Here is a 17,818-nt window from a genome sequence, read left to right on the forward strand (position 1 = left end):
TCAACATCCCTCTGGTGTTTGTCAAGTGTGTATACTTTTGGGAAAAGAACCAACAGCTTTCATATGTCAAAGCCACAGATGCATCAAAATCACAACAGCAACAACATCAGCTAAATAATTAAAAAGCTGAAGGGGAAAAAAAATCCAGACAGTGCTAAAATAAAATTGAGTCTGAAGGGATGATCATAGGACACATTTGGCTACAGGAACAGTTAGGAAAGAGAGGGATTAGGATTAGAAATTCCTGGATTTTACTGATGGATCAAAGGTGTGTGTACAAAAAGGTAAGCTTTGAATGAGGAACGTTCATTATTCAATTCATTTCTTCTCATGGCTTTTCAGAGAGTTGCTATAGCTAAACAGAGTCAGTGCACACTGTTCAGAGAAAAACTGCAATTTATGGTAAAAAATATGCAAATCCTTTAGCTTAGGACTCGGAAGATCAGCCTTTTATGGTTCATGGTCAGTTTTTCAACTTATGGAGGACATCACCTTTGAAATAAAGCATGAAGGAGAGATGCAAAATCAACGCACACAGTCTATTTGATAATCAGGACGACAATAAAGGTTTCAAATATATGCTCACTCGTGCTTCCTCGCCACTACTTTTTAATTATTTTCAGATGCTGTACTACTTTTCAGATTTACATGAATCAGCTTATAGTCAGTGCACTTCTCAAAAACCTTCTTGTTTCTGAACATTTGGGTTGGGGCCCTCTGCTCCACTATCTCCACTAAAGTGGCGCTTTGTAAAATGTGTTTCTGGCCTCCTCCCTGACAACAGCTTGAAAAAAAGGACATGTCCTCATCAATCACAATAAACATGACTTCAGCAGCATTAAACTTAGTTTTGGACTCTTCCTCCACATTTTTCCACCCACTAGTTGGGTCATTCCAAACTGCTTAGGTAAAGAAATGCTCCATCCCTCCATCCATCCATCCATGCATCCATTATATGGTTGGGGCAGAGCGACAGCACACCAGACACACATAAATTAACACCTAATTTAGTATCCACATCTAAAGAATTGTTTTTCATCTAAATTCCTGAGGTGAATTTTAAGATGTGTTTCGGGCATTAAACAGTTATGATTAAAAAATAACCCACAAAAGCAGAAAAGTAAATTAGGAGTATTTGTCTCACCCACATAGTGGCATTTTCCTGCTAATTATGTGCTTTTACTTTTCTCTTGTTTTTATATATGCAATAATATAATGCTTTTACATGAGTGGATTGACTGACCTATTCAAAAATGAAGAAAGTTACAGCTCCTTGTACCAGTGAGTATGAATCACAAAGTCAATGCAAAATCTCCTGTTTTTGCAGGGCTTCTTCTTTCTTTTTCTTAAACAATATTGATAATGTTCCACCGAAAACTCTGGCATTTAAAAAACAATATATACTAGTCATCCGACAGGTTCCAGAAATTGCAGATATGCCTGGCTCCTTCCTGACCATCAGCTTTCTGCCTTTATCTCACTTGCATGTTTGCATGGTTTTGTGCTCATTCTCAGCTGTTTCCTCTGTTGGAGCATGGTACGAAGGATTTAGAATATTTTGCAGATGGGATTAAGAATGTGGATGTTCTTCTTGTTATTGTGCAAGAAAATGATGTCACGGGTGGTTGACAAGTACAGAAAGAAAGTTTCAAGAGCAACAGAGAGAAAATAACTCTTTAATAAATACAATTTACACAAAGTTAACATGTCTCCATCGCTGCCAACACATCTGAGCTGAATGAAAATAATGTAGATGTGACAGACAAATGTTGCTGATTGCAAAATAAGCCTTTGTAGAACAAATACAGCCGTGAACACAGTATGTGACTGAAAAATTAAACACAATTGCTTTTCAATCTTATGTCTGGGCCAACAATGGATGATACAATATAGCATATTTGCTATAAATTGTGAAACCATAAAACATGAAATCCTGGTTGTGAGTATCTGACTTCAAAGGTAATGTTTCTTTTCTTCAAGTTCCTCAAGGGGAAATACAAATGACAAAAGAACATTAAAGGATAAACCCAATTTCAAATGAAGGTCAACCCGCCATTGTTCCGAGGACACAACAGAACAGATACACTCCTGGAAGTGCGATCTCCGTACTGCAGGTCTGTCTGTGTCTTCTGCCTTCATTTTGATCTAAATCTCTGTCATTCCTTCCCTAAAGCGACTCCGCCGTTTCCCACCATGCATCAAATCCCCTGGTGTCTTATTTTAAAACCCAATTTCCTATTGTTTACCGTCGCATCAGTGCCACTCACACCATCAAAGTCTGTACTATAAACTCAGAACCAATTTCTTTTTAAATCCGTCCCACTGTAATAATGCTAGAATTTAAAAATAATGTGACTAGGGCAAAGCGGAAAGATTTGAAATGAAAAAAATAGCAGAAGAAGAAAAAGGAAAACAATGAAATCTCACGCCCCTGCAGAAAGCACAATGATTGATGGATACAGAAAGCCCTCCTGCAGCTCTACAGGAGATGACAGCGATGGTGAAGGTTGCTGTGGTACAGTACGGTGTAAAAATGCGTATCAATGTTGAACAGAGTGTACTTAAGCCTTCTGTTGCTCACAGAGGTATTTTAATTATAAACTTATGTCAGTTACCCACCGAACTCAACTGTTGCATTGATACGATTATAATTAATAAAATCCAAAGCTATCATCCAAGTCCCCTGTAGATGGATTGATTGCGCATCATATTCTTTCTCAGGTTACACAGAGTTATTAATTAGAAGAAGTCAATGAAAGTTCCCAGAGGCACAAATCAGTTTGAAGTTTTTGTTGTTTAGAGCTACTGACACTCCTGATCATCGATCCCTGGGTCTGGAGTTTTTTAGCATAACTTCTTTGTTTTAGTCCTTTCACCCATAAAGATGCCAGATAATGAACTTTTGGTTGTTACAAGGGTAGCTGCATACACCAATACCACCCTCATTAACTTCTGATGCAGACCCTGTCACGGCGGGGTATACAGGTGTGTTTGAGAATGATGGACCCAAATGCAGACAGACCGGAGACCAGAGCAGTTAGAACAAAAAGCGAGCCTTTAATTGTGGCTAATGAAAAATGACAAAACAAAAGGTGAGGCAAGGACTAAATCCAAAACATCAAAATTAGAACGAAAAACTGAAAAACATAAACTAAGAGCTAAGAACTAGGAGCTATGAACTATGAACTAAGAACTATGAGACGTGAGAGAGAATTGTGGCGTGGGATAAAGAGACGACCTGACAATGAACAAAGCAAGACAGAGGAAGACACACAAGACTCTTTCAAAATAAACCAGGAAACACTGAGAAAATAACAATAATCAAAGAATAAAACTAAAACTCATAAAACACTCAGTGGGTAAATCCCAGTACCATGACCGATCCAGTCATTGTCTTCTACAAGCAAAAATATGACATAAACTGCTCAGTTCAGCAGGCTATAGCAACCTTTCAAGGCATTAAACGTTAGTTATTTGTTATTCAATGCAAGATGTTGCCAAAATGCAAAAAAAAAAAAAAAAAAAAGACTAAAAAAAGACTAAAAAAAGACTAAAAAAAGAAACTTCTACGTGTCAGAAATCTGTTTGACAGACCATAATGAGACTTCAAAACAACTTAAGGAGGAAGGTAATAAATACATGTTATTAAGGATGTGATTTTTTCCCCCCTTTTGATTAATATTTCCTACTAAATAGATTTATAATGTTGAATAATTAGTGGCTGTTTGCAGTTTGAAGTGTCCTGCCAAAAGGACACTCTTGTTTGTATCACAAATGAGACATTCTTAGTACATTTGTTTACTTAACAGCTGAGGTTTGCTAACTTACCCAATGCAAATATTAGCTAATGATGTTGTCGTGTATCAGGAAGTAATTCAGCGACTCTTTACTTCTATGCATATTGTTCACTATGAATTAAGATTCAATCATATATGCATGAACAGAGAGAAAGAGAGAGAGACTTGGATTGCTTTGTGCAGATTATTGGCTTACATTACTTTTCTTGAATATAGTGGCAATAAATGCCATGCACGGTGGTGCTCAAAAAATATGTTTCTACCAAACTAACTGAATAACTGGTTGCATCAACCATGTGAATCTCGTTCTTGTGACAGCACGACAGGATGAAAAAAATTTATGCTGTCCCCCATCCCCTGAGCCGTACCGGCTGCACATTTCTTTGTGTTCAGTCAAAAGAAAACAGTTACGACATGAAAAAGATTTGTAGATTTCTCTGAGTAATAATTCCTGGAAAAATTGTTCCATCAGGTTGAAGAGAAGACAAACATTTCCAACACTGGGCAGCTGACACCAAAACAATCTAGACGGATTAATGGCACAAACAGAAACAATTTATCTATATTTAATTTTGGACGTAAACAACCCAAACTGCCAAGTTTCAGTAGATGATATGCTTAACCTCTACGAGGGAAATCAGATGTTTTCTATAACTATATTGTAAATCTAATCAAAACATACAAATGCTAAACAGAATAAATATAATGGAGCATGTTTTTCTGGTACAACTGAGGCAGAGTGAAAAGCTAGAAATTCATTCATTCATTTCATTCATTTATTTATTCATTTTCAGGCACAACAAATACCTATATTGAACATAAAATACACAAAACAAAAAACAAAACTTGCCTGAAAAAGGAGTGGGACGAAGAAAACTTATTAAATCCCACCCCTATACTCACTCATCAACAAAAAAAAAACAATAAACTTCCCGCAGCTACGCCCATCATTGCATACAGACCCATCAACAGCCCCGGGCAGATACAAGCATCTAAGCGGCAGCTCGCAACCAACAATTAGAGCCTTCATAACTGAATACAGAATATATAAATTATAAATTGCATTACCACAGGTAACAGGCACTAATAACTACAAGTAACAGACACACATACATATACATACATATATATCTACACACACAAGTACATATATGTACATACATACGCACACTTTATTTTTTATTTTTTATTTTGGAATCCATACCAGCAATGGTAAGAGGACAGACATTACAGAGCACACTAAAACCCATCATTGAGTATACTGTGACCAGACCAACTGTTTGTAGAGAAATTTAAATCTATGAATATTTTTGCATTGTTTCAATTGTAAACTCAGACTGTTCCAGATTTTCACACCACATACAGACACACAAAAGCCTTTACGGGTTGTTCGAGTTCTGGGTAATTTGAATTCTCCAAAGCCTCTCACATTATAAACCTTTTCTCGAATTTCAAATCTAGTTTGTAAATTTGCCGGTAAAAGTTTAGTAAAAGCTTTATACAAAATTATGGATGTATTGTAATTAACCAGATCCTGGAATTTAAGTAACTTTGCCTGAAGAAAGAATTTGTGAGTATGATCTAGATAACCAGCCTTGTGAATAATACGCAGTGCTCGTTTCTGTACTGTGACTAATGGATTAGTTGTATTTTTATATGTATTTCCCCACACTTCCACACAATATGTAAGATATGGAAGAACCAGGGTACAGTACAGAGTACGAAGTGCATCTTTATCAAGGAATTGTTTCACTTTGTTCAAAACTGCGAGGCTTCTGGAAATTTTGGTTTTTATGTGTCTGACGTGGGGTTTCCATGAAATTTTGTTATCAATTATAACTCCCAAAAATTTGTTTTCACTCACATTATCAATTGGTACACCTTCAATGATAATTGGTAATTCTATATTATATTTTAAATTACCAAAAAACATTGCTTTAGTTTTATTTATATTTAATGATAATTTATTTATGTCCATCCATTTTTTTATTAATTTTAGCTCCCTGTTTACAGTCATTACAAGATCAGTATAATCATCGCTACTGAAAAATATGTTGGTGTCATCTGCGAACAGTATGAGTTTAAGTACTTGAGAAACATCAAAAATATCATTTATGTATACATTGAAAAGTTTTGGTCCCAACACTGACCCTTGGGGAACACCACATGTAATACCAAGTTTCTCTGAATGGTAATGCCCTATGCTAACATATTGTTCCCGACCTGTTAGGTAACTTTTTAACCAGTTACCAGCTTTCCCTCGAATACCATATCTTTCCAATTTATCCAGTAAAATTGAGTGATTGATTGTGTCGAAGGCCTTTTTGAGGTCAACAAAAATACCAACTGCATATTTATTTTTATCCAGTGTATCAGTAATTTCTTCTACTGCCTCAATTATCGCCATTGAAGTGGTTCTTTGCGTTCTGAAACCATACTGACCAACATTTATTATTTGATGTTTTTCAAGGAATTTTTCTAATCTTGAATTAAAAAGTTTTTCTAGAATTTTTGAGAATTGAGGCAGTAGAGAAATAGGCCTATAATTGGTAAAACTGTGTTTGTCATTACTTTTATATAGTGGTATTACTTTCGCAATTTTCATTTTTTTTGGAAAACAACCGGACTGAAATGATAAATTACAGATATATGTTAAGGGACTAGCAATATTCAGAATAACCTGTTTAACTACAGACATATTTATGTCATGATAATCCATTGAAGACTTACTTTTACATTTTAATGTGATATTTATTACTTCTTGCTCATTTGTAGCTGAGAGGAACAGTGAAAAGGGATTTGATTTTATATTACTGATATTTTCATTTTTATGACACGGGATGTCCGCTGCTAGTTCAGGGCCAACATTTATGAAGAATTTATTGAACCCATCGACAATATTACTCATGTTGTGATTTTCACCATTTGCATCAGTAAAATATTCAGGATATGATGTTCCAGAAGATCCTTGTTTAATTAAGTTGTTTAACACATCCCAAGTTCCTTTTATATTGTTTTTATTTTCATATAATCTTCTTCTATAATAAAGTTGTTTGCTCGTTCTTATAATATCAGTCAATTTATTTCTATATGCTTTATATCTTTGTTCCACTTCTTTTGTTTTTACTTTGATAAACTGTTTATACAGATTGTTTTTCTTTTTGCAAGCATTAATAATTCCTTTTGTGAGCCAAGGACTTTTTATCTTTTTTTTCTTTGTCATGTGTTTGTTTACAGGACAATGTTTATTGTACCACATAGTAAAAATATCTAGAAAATTATCATAAGCCTTGTCCACATCTGACTCTTCATACACCGAACTCCAATCTTGTTGTGCTAAATCGAAATTGAAGGCATGAATTGCTTCTTCATTTATTGTTCGCTTTGCTATCATGATCTTGGTATCTATTTTTTTTAAATCACAGTCACACAAAGTAAAAACTGGTAAGTGGTCAGTTATATCACAGACAAGCAGACCACTATTAATTTGGAAATCCATGACATTAGTAAAAATATTGTCAATAATAGTGGCGCTATGTGATGTTATTCTGCTTGGCTTTGTTATTGTTGGATATAGTGATAAGCTGTACATTGTGTCAGTAAAGTCATCAATGGCTTTTAACCTTGTTGGATTTAGCAAATCAATGTTAAAATCACCACAGATAAATAGTAATTTTTGGTTCACCGAAGCAAACGTTTTTTCTATCCATTCATTAAAAGTGTCAATACTTGAACTGGGTGTCCGATATATACAACTTATTATAACATTTCTCTTTTTTTCATTCATAATCTCAATAGTCAAACATTCCAAAATTCCATCAATAGCCATAGACATAGTTGTTACAACATTATATTTTATAGAGTTATGAACATATATAGCAACCCCGCTGCCCGCCTTATTTAATCTATTCATGTATTTTAAATCATATCCATTCAAACAAAAATCTATTCCTTTATCGACATTGAACCAAGTTTCAGTGATGGCTATAACACTAAAGGGGCGAGAAAATTGTTGCAAATAGTCCTTAATGAAATCAAAATTAGAGTACATACTTCTGCTGTTAAAGTGAATTAATGAGAGCTTCCCGTCTAGGTTAATTTCTTTTTCATATTGTTCCTGAGTGAAATAATTACAATTTTTAACAAAAGAAGAGAGAAAGTTACTTTCAGAATCTATTTCTGGATCTATTATATTATGCTCCTTATATTCACAATCTAGATCAATTACTTTCTGTTGAAGAACTAATTTCAACGTGTCCATGTCATTTCCTGGTGTAATTGATACATTGGTGTCAGTTATACTTGTCCAGATCCTCCATGTTCCTCACTATCAGTACTTTTGCCTCTTCTGGTGTCCCGTTTAGCTTAATGAAAATCTTACAGTTTGTTACCCATGTATGTTGTATTTTACCGTTCTTCTTCAGTTGCCTTGCCTTCCTCGAGATGTCTGCGTTTTTTCGTGTCAGATGCTCATTAATGAAAACGTCCGTGCCTTTCAGTTTGCGTCCTTGTTTCAGCAGTGCGACCTTGTTCTTCCGATTGACAAATCTCATAATGATGGCCGGCAGTCTGTCACTCCTCCTGGGCAGTGAGTGACATGCTTCTATGTGCTCCAGGTCCATCTCTATCCCCTTGCTTTGGAGGAAGGACGCCACCTGTTGCTCTACCGAGCGGGTCTCCTCGTCGCTGGGCTCCCCGACGTTCCCGGCCACCGCGCGCGCGTACGAGCGCGGCTTGATTTTAATACCGCTGATGACCACGTCGTTCGTACGGGTGTACTGCTCCAGCTCATCCACCCGCCGCTCGAGATCCATGATCCGTCTGTCCTTCTCGGCATTTTGGAGGCGTAGCTGTTTTACCTCCTCCAGAAGCCCCAGAAGCAGCTCCTGCTGTGCCCTGACTGCGGCCACGTCTCCGCACAGCGCTCCGAGGGAGGTTTTAATGTCCTCAACCTCCTCTGGTGTTGGGCCTTTCTTGGGTGGCATACTGAAGCGAGAGCACGAGGCGGCCACCACGAGGGACCCGGAAGCGGAATTTCTGATGATGGCGCCTGGCTAGGCCTGCTGGCTGATGGTGGAGCCTGGCTGTGGCCTGCTGGCTGATGGTGGAGCCTGGCTGTGGCCTGCTGGCTGATGGTGGAGCCTGGCTGGGTCTGCTGGATGTGGCCTGCTGGCTGATGGTGGAGCCTGGCTGTGGCCTGCTGGCTGATGGTGGAGCCTGGCTGTGGCCTGCTGAGCCTGGCTGTGGCCTGCTGGCTGATGGTGGAGCCTGGCTGTGGCCTGCTGGCTGATGGTGGAGCCTGGCTGGGTCTGCTGGCTGTGGCCTGCTGGCTCCAGCAGACAACTGTGCTTGCCGCACACCTGGCTTGTCTTCTAAAATCACTACTCGAACCTCTGCTGCTGAAGTTGAAAACAACCGTTTGTGTGTAGAAGACAAAACTTCTCAGGCTCTTCACCTACTCACACAACCATTGTTCACAGCCGCTCATCAGTACAAATGAGAGAAAACAACCTGCTGAGCAGAGTGAAAGGATTACAGTTATTACGTGTTGGAAGTGGAAACAGGTGCACTCACGCATAGTGGAACACGAAGCATGTTCGCAGGACTTCATAAAGACAGTATTTGAAAGCACTGCTATTTAAGCCTGATTGGTCATGTTCTGTTCCACCACAAATGAGGTGCCTTCTACTTTAAATTCAAATCTAATTTTTTTTCCAGGTATGATGTATTTTTTGCAGGTAAGTAAGCAAACACAGTGAACAGCATCAAGCTGATTTGTTTTGATTTCATGTTATTATTAGAAATGACAGTTAATACCAGCGATGATAGCTTTATCATCCTCGTCTCGCATTCATAAATCTTGGATGACAGCTGATTGACATGCCTTGCCATCACTACCTCTATGGGAAGAACAACCATGTTTATCCAATTTCTCTACAGCTGACCTCTTCCTCTCTATTTTAGTGTCAGGCAGATTGAAGCTGTCTCAAAATTACAGGTTAATAACTGTGTAATATGACTGAAAACACCAGACGAGGAAAGCGGAAAAACAGAAAATTAGATTGTGATATACCTCCCTGTAACTGCATTGTTCACAACAAATGAAACTGGTAAGTCTATATTATATGTTGTTGTTTTTTATTTTTTTATCTACACTGCTCAAAAAAAATGAAGGGAACACTTAAACAACACAATGTAACTCCAAGTCAATCACACTTCTGTGAATTCAAACTGTTCACTTAGGAATCAACACTGATTGACAATAAATTTCACAGGCTGTTGTGCAAATGGAATAGACAACAGGTGGAAATTACAGGCAATTGGCAAGACATCCCTAATAAAGGAGTGATTCTGCAGATGGTGACCACAGACCACTTCTCGGTAGCATAGTTGTAGCATTAGACGGAGTCTACAACCCACACAAGTGGCTCAGGTATTGCAGCTCATCCAGGATGGCACATCAATGCGAGCTGTGGCGAGAAGTTTTGCTGTGTCTGTCAGCGTAGTATCCAGAGCAGGGAGGCACTAGCAGGAGACAGGCCAGTTCATCAGGAGACGTGGAGGAGACCATAGGAGGGCAACAAACCAGCCGCAGGACCACTACCTCCGTCTTTGTGCAAGGAGGAACAGGAGGAGCACTGCCAGAGCCGTGCAAAATGACCACCACACTGTAAACCCCAACAGTCCACCTGACTTATAAAGTTTGTGGATACAACAATTAAAATGCGTCACAAAGTTGAAACAACTTAAAACTTTTCTGTTCTCTTAACGATTCAAACAGTTATAATTGTACATGGCTTAGAAGTTAAGAGTAAATACTGCTTTTTTAATTATGATTTTTGAGTAAATGTTTTTTTTTTCGAGCTCCGCATTTGTACGTCATGACGTCATGACGTTTTCTCTCTAACCTGAACGACGTTGACAGAAAATTCTGTTCAATATGGCTGCCCTTCTCGAGCGACCGGAGAGCACATTTGGAGAAACTTGTAAGTAAAACGGAACCTTCGTTATGTTTATTTTTTCCGTAAAAAAGCAAGTATATTAATATGTTGCAGCCATTAACTTGTTTTTGAATGCGCCGTTGTGTTAAACAGCACAGACCCAGGTAGTGAATTGTTGTTCGCTGTTGTTCGCGCTCTTTTTCAAACCGATGATATCGTCAGTTTTACAGTTTTAACCGATTAAAACACAGTTTTAATAAGAATTGCACATAAAGAAAGTGTCTTAGTGATATTTTAACGACCCATTGCCAACGCAAGAAAGTTGGCGTTTTTACAACAGCAGCCTCATTGTTCGGCCGGGTTTTTTTCTTCTTCTCATTAGCATCATTCAAAAGTGACTTAGCTAGCAGTGGCAACTTCTATCTTAAGCAGCAGCCTGTAAAAGAAGTAGTTTGTAAGTAGAAGTTCTGTGTAATATTACAAGTATCTCACTGATGTATTATGTACTATTGCATAACAATGTGTCTTTGCAAAGATTTATCCCGCAGTTTGGCTTGGTTTTTTAAAATAACTGCAGTGTAAATTCATATGTATTCTGTGCTTTTTTTTTTTTTTTCGCTTTTTTTTTTCCAACTTAACAGAATTTATACATGGTGAGACAATGTTGATTATATGGTAAAAACTTAAAACTAAAAGAGGGTTACTGTTTACCATGACTAAATGGAATGATGGCCTGTGACTTTGTAACATCTGAAATTCTTACCTATGTTTTGGACTGTTGGATGATCGGCCATAGAATTCAAGACTGCACTCAAAGTAAACAGCAGTAATTGTAAGGTTTTTTTTTTTTTTTACCATGCTAAGTGTTTATTTTGTCATGAAATGTACAGTGTACTTTTGAAATTTTTGAAAGCTGTAATGATGGCTGAGTATATAATTATCACTGACCAGTTCTACGCTGAACTTGACAGACACACACCACGACTTATGGCTCTATACAGACAGAAGGCTGCACGGACTGGCAAGATATCAGAGGCTCTGCGAACCATCCTGAATCATTATGATCTTCAGGTGAATATTGATAATGATAAAATTAACACAAATTAAAAGTTTCACTGATAAAAACTCAATTTTTCCTTGCTTTGAACATCTGTGTTTTATACAGATTACAGCTCTGATCTGGTATGTTACTTTAAAATACTGTGTAGGATTTTTGTCAAATGAGTAAGATACAGACTCTTTGTCATAAGAGACAGAAAGGTTGTGTCTTAAAAGAAATGTCTCCAAAATTATGTAGAGTCACATGTCATGCAGTTTCATAAACATGTATTCTCCCTAAAAGAATGACACCTGAAAACTTTGTGTTCAATGAACTTTTCTTTTCCCTTTTTAGGAGGCGCCTGATATCAACGTGAAACGCACTGCAGTGCTTCGTGCCCTTCCTGTATACCTGCGGGAGGAGGACCCAGAATTCTTTAAGACATGTAATGTAAGTGTATTTTTGCATCACTTAAATTCTGCCAGTGAGATAAAACACCATGGATTTTTTTAAATACAATTTAATACCCTAGCAGCTACCAAATTGTACAAGCAAAATACCCTCTCTTTAGAAAACCCTCACACACACACACAGGGTCAGGAGCAGGGCACAGGCGTATCACAGCACTTCGGCTATGCTGCAGGTGGCCCCAAAAACAAGGCTGAAGTCAAGATTTAGTTTCTTTTTGAGATAAAGTCATAAAATAAAAAATGACTTCTTTTTTTTTTTTTTTTTTAGAAAAATAACAAACATACTAATTATGTAATGCAAGAAGCTAACGCGTTAATGTACATTTTTCAAAAAAGTAGAGTACCCTAACCCGTTACAAAGTAACCCACTACACTGCTGAATTTTTTGCTAGATTACAGGTCTTGCTTGTCACATTCTCTCAAACCAACCTTACTTATTGATACTGTGTCTATTCCAGGCGGACACATTGGATGAGTCGACCCTCATTGACACTCCAGTTGCCCTTCTCACAGTGGTTACCGACGGCGCTTCCCAGACCAGTCCAGTCCATTTTACTTCCTCAAGCATGGCCATTGTGGTGGAAGGCGACTTGGTGATGCGTGATATTCCCAGATTTGCAGATGCATTTGCCTTATTGTTTGGCTTGATCTATGCTCTGCATTTAGACTACCCCAGGAAGCTCGTTCACACATTTACCTTTGTCCAAAAAATCTTCATGGGGCTTGTTGACGGCAAACCTCTGAAACCCTGCCTACATGCTTTTAAAAATGATTTGTTGCTGAAAGAGTAGTTCTGGAAGGAATATAAGGCAATGTTTGTTAGGACATGCACTCTGTTACTGAGCACTTTGTTTTAAGCACTTTATTTAAAGCACTTTAAGTTTACTACAGACTTTGGGTGGATTTAATTCCATCAGTTTACCTAACTTTGCTCTGGTTATTTGGAAGATGATCATCTTTATTTGTACCCATTTTATAAAATTGTTTTTCATTTCTTTTTCAAACAAAAGTGATTAGTATTTGACTTTTTATTTTGAATTTATGTATTTTGAGAAAGATGCAATTAGGACTGATGTTGTCCTTTGTGATTTTATAAAAAGATACATGTTCTACATTGAATTTATAATGCTCACTTTATGGTGCCAATGTCCATGTTAGTGGTTTTATAAAAACACTAAGTGATGTTTTTACATTTCCATAAAAAATGTTAAATAAACAAAATGTAAAGTAAATGAATTTCTCTAATTTTTTTTACTAGTCTACACTCAAACATTTAATAATAAATTTCTTTTAATTAATAATCATATAATTTGCGTTTAGTTTGTAATATAATTGCATTGTGTTGGATCAAAATAGTAAACTACAAAAAACACAAAAATATTAAAATTAAAGTATATAGTTTTTAAGTAAAGCTCAATTAATAAAATAAAAATATAATTTAAAATTTTTAAGTTAACAATAAATACAAATTTTGAGTACCCCATACTTAGAAAAGATGAGTTTGTGTACTTAAAACTTTTGAGGTAATCAGTTTCCACAAATGTTTTAAGTTCAGTCAACTGATTCGGGTTTACAGTGCAGCAGGCCACAAATGTGCATGTGTCTGCTCAAACGGTCAGAAACAGACTCCATGAGGGTGGCATGAGGGCCCGATGTCCGCAGGTGGTGGTTGTGCTTACAGCCCAACATCGTGCAGGATGTTTGGCATTTGCCAGAGAACACCAAGATTGACAACTTCGCCCTGTGCTCTATACAGATGTAAGCAGGTTCACACTGAGCACATGTGACAGACGTGGCAGAGTCTGGAGATGCTGTGGAGAACGTTCTGCTGCCTGCAACATCCTCCAGTTTGGCAGCAGGTCAGTAATGGTGTGGGGTGGCATTTCTTTGGGGGGGCCACACAGCCTTCCATGTGTGCATCAGAGGTAGCCTGACTGCCGTTAGGTACCGAGATGAGATCCTCAGACCCCTTGTGAGACCGTATGCTGATGCAGTTGGCCCTGGGTTCCTCCTAATGCAAGACAATGCTGGACCTCATGTGGCTGGAGTGTGTCAGCAATTCCTGCAAGATGAAGGCATTGATGCTATCGACTGGCCCGCCCGCTCCCCAAACCTGAATCCAATTGAGCACATCTGGGACATCATGTTTCGCTCCATCCACCAACATTGCACCACACATTGTCCAGGAGTTGGTGGATGCTTTAGTCCAGGTCTGGGAGGAGATCCCTCAGGAGACCATCCGCCACCTCATCAGGAGCATGCCCAGGTGTTGTAGGGAGGTCATACAGGCACGTGGAGGCCACACACACTACTGAGCCTCATTTTCACTTGTTTTTAGGACATTACATCAAAGTTGGATCAGTGTTTTTTTCCACTTTAATTTTTGGAGTGTGACTCCAAATCCAGACCTCAATGGGTTGCTAAATTTGATTTCCATTGATAATTCTTGTGTGATTTTGTTGTCAGCACATCCAACTATGTAAAGAACAAAGTATTTAATAATACTATTTAATTCGTTCAGACCTGGGATGTCTTATTTTTGTGCTCCCTTTATTTTTTTGAGCAGCATATATATCTAATACACACGACTAGCTTGCGTTATCATAGAAAGCAACACTTCCTGACTTTCAAAATAGACCAGTGGTCAGCATGCTCAGTAAATATGAGCCGTTTTGTTTTTTTCCTGATAACATCTTGCGAGAGATAGCAGCTGTCCGACAGCTTCCTTGGAATAATCAAAAAGGAAGTTTAAACCCCTGCAGACAGAGACCAGAGCCTCCTTTTATCTGCAGAACAGATGGAGAGAAGGAACTAGTTAGGAAAAGTAAAAGAAGAAGAAAGGGAGCGAGAGCTCAGGAGTCTTGTTCTTGTTAACGTGAGAGGAGAGGTGTGTAGGGTGGGATAAAAGATAAGTTCTAGTTGGAGTGTTTGAAAGAGACCGACAGAAAGAGGTATGAAAGAATGAATAATGAGGGAGACGGCAGAAAGAGGTGGCTTGATAGATACGAGCGCAGAAGATGCAGGAGAAACATCTTTAATGCAGATTGCAATGCAGAGCTTGGCTTTGAGGTGTGAGTCTGTGTGATGATAAGGAGAATGTGTGGATACACAACACCCTTAGACCTGAAGTCAATGCACCTTCAACACAAATTCACACATATTTTTGCAAAGCTAAAAACAAAAACGGATCTACTGTTCAGTCCATTTTGTAGGCCAATGTCAGAGGGTTTAAAAAGAGAAAATACTGATCATTTTCAACGTTGCATTTTTTCCAAGACGTTTTACAGAAAAGTGCTTTCAGGATTCTTTCTATAAAAATCATGAATGTTGTTATATATGTATGGGGCTGTGGCTCAATGGATTAAATGTGTCTTCTATATACGAATACTAATCTATAGGCCGGTAACTTCATTGCGGGCTCCTCTAGTCTACATGCTGAAGTGTCCTTTGGCAAGATACTGAATTCCAAGTAGCCCCCGTTTGTGTGAGCGTGCGAATGTTCGAAAAGGTGCTCAGGCATAGAATAAAAGTGCTGTATGAATGTGTATGTGATTGGGTGAATGAGGCTTGTCGTAAAAAGTGTTTTGAGTGCTCAATTAGAGTAGAAAAGTGCTACATAAGTACCAATCCATTTTTTTTACAAAAATAAATAAATATTCATTTTGTCCATCTAGTGGCCGGACTGCAGAAGTCAAGAGTATTATCAAAGTCCTTGGGATTGGCTATCAAGGCAGCACAAACAGACAGCTACTTTCATGGCAATGTAACAAGTACTTGTGATGATACATCACATGTCAGGAGTGGTCAGGATACATAGGGCTATATGCCAGTGTTGGTAATTCAGTAATTTCAGGTTATCTCAATATGGCAAAAGTGGAGCAAAATTACCCATGAAAAGCTTTTATTGTATGAACATAACATGCAATATGTCCATATAAATGACCTTAATGATAGGGTCATTGGACGATATCAGAAGCTATATCCCACCCCTGCTTTTTCTGGTGTGGTACACTTAAAACTCAAAGCTATACTTGTCCATATGCAAAGATTTACCTCGGTATTCTGAAACTTGTCATAGGGGTGGGTTGAAATTTTGTCATATGGGATATTTGGCTGGTGAAAACACGTTATTGTCATGGTCCCGGGACTTCTACCCGGTGTTTTGTGTTTTCCTGTATTTTTGTTTTAGGTCCACTTTTTATTCTAAAGGTTATTCTGTTTAGATGCCGTTTATTAGATTTCCCCTCGTGTCTTTACCTCCTGTGTCTCCCTCCGTGTATCTGTGAATTCTCATACCTTGTTTCCCCTCCTTGTGTTTTATTCCATGACTTGCCCAGCCCATCAGGTCTGCGCTCTCCCCGTGTTCTCTCTACCCCTCCTGTCTGCGTCTCTGTGTACTTCCTGTTTTGCTTTGATAGTCTCCCATCAGTGTACGTCACGTTGTGTTTGCTCCTGTCCTGTCTCGTTACAATTATTAGTATCAGCTGTGTTCCCCGTGTGCTCAGACTTCCCTCGTTATCCTTCTGTGTATTTATGTCCGCGTCTCCCTCAGTTCTGCGTTGCGTCCTCCCTCTTGGCTGTGCTTCCTCGTGTGCCTCCCCATGTAATTAGTTTAGTAATTTTAGTAATTTGCGTTTAGGTCCAATTCCTGTCTGCACACAGCTAGTTCATGACAGTTATAGTATATATTCGGGTCTAATTTTTACCTATATTGAGATAGCAGGCTCATCTTCTAACTGTGATTTTTCTTAAAGCACAAAAAGCTTTATTTGAATGGTTTTAGCCATTGTACTATGTCAATACCAATTTATTAGTAGGGAGGTTTTCTGTAGTGAGGCACATCATGTTTCAAGAGAGCTAAAAACTCCCCCACCACCAAAAACTCTCTCACTCTCCCTTCCACAAACATTTTTGGATGACTCATAACTTCAGAATAATGCATTTTTCTTGCCTGTCAGCAATCATTTTGTCAAAGCAGGAATCCTAATTTCTTTTAATGCTTTTCATCTCAAGCAGCACTAAATAACAGTGAATTAAGCTCACAAAGATACATTGGTCCTGCATCCTTACTAACAGCTGATAATTTAGCTTAGTGTTTGCTTTTTCTGTATTTTTCTTAAGGTTAAGGTGTTGTTTTTCAGGTTTTTTGTTTTGTTTTTCACAGAGAGAAACAATCGTATTTGCCTCAACGACAATCCGAACAGTAATGAGTGCAGGGTTAAAGGCACTGCAGTAGTGCAGGGATTCTTGATAACAGGAATATAAATAACAATAACCTCAAAAAGGAGAGAAAAGGGACTGTTTTTTGCCAGCAGATAGGAAAATATGCGCGAGAGTCAGAAAGCACAACACAAGATGTTTTTACTGAGATAGGTTTAAACCTATTCTAGATGGGAGTGAGTCACCCTTCCTGACTGCAGTGGGAGATTCATAGAGCCCAGAGGAGGAAACAACTCCTGGTTGGACAGAAGGTCTGAAGTGATGAACATCTGTTAATATGCGTGGGTTTATGCTCCTAGTTTCACCAGTTGTTCTTAAAGTCAAGACTTATCGCAGTTGTAAAAGTTAAAA

General features: G+C 38.2%; 2 protein-coding genes across 3 annotated transcripts in view; one reads left to right on the plus strand and one right to left on the minus strand.

Moving 5' to 3' along the window:
- LOC309698698 (poliovirus receptor-like) overlaps nucleotides 1–17,818 on the minus strand; it is a 366,820-nt gene that overhangs the window by 136,103 nt on the left and 212,899 nt on the right. The gene's annotated exons all lie outside the window — the stretch shown is intronic.
- LOC309699143 (uncharacterized protein) lies at nucleotides 11,596–13,485 on the plus strand. The gene is made up of 3 exons (XM_082522019.1): nucleotides 11,596–11,809; nucleotides 12,132–12,227; nucleotides 12,706–13,485. The coding sequence occupies exons 1-3, from the start codon at nucleotides 11,621–11,623 to the stop codon at nucleotides 13,036–13,038; spliced, it is 618 nt and encodes a 205-aa protein (XP_082378145.1). The 5' UTR covers nucleotides 11,596–11,620; the 3' UTR covers nucleotides 13,039–13,485.

The sequence above is a fragment of the Aulonocara stuartgranti genome (genome assembly GCF_965226115.1).
Source record: "Aulonocara stuartgranti genome assembly, chromosome: 22".
Classification (NCBI taxonomy): domain Eukaryota; kingdom Metazoa; phylum Chordata; class Actinopteri; order Cichliformes; family Cichlidae; genus Aulonocara; species Aulonocara stuartgranti.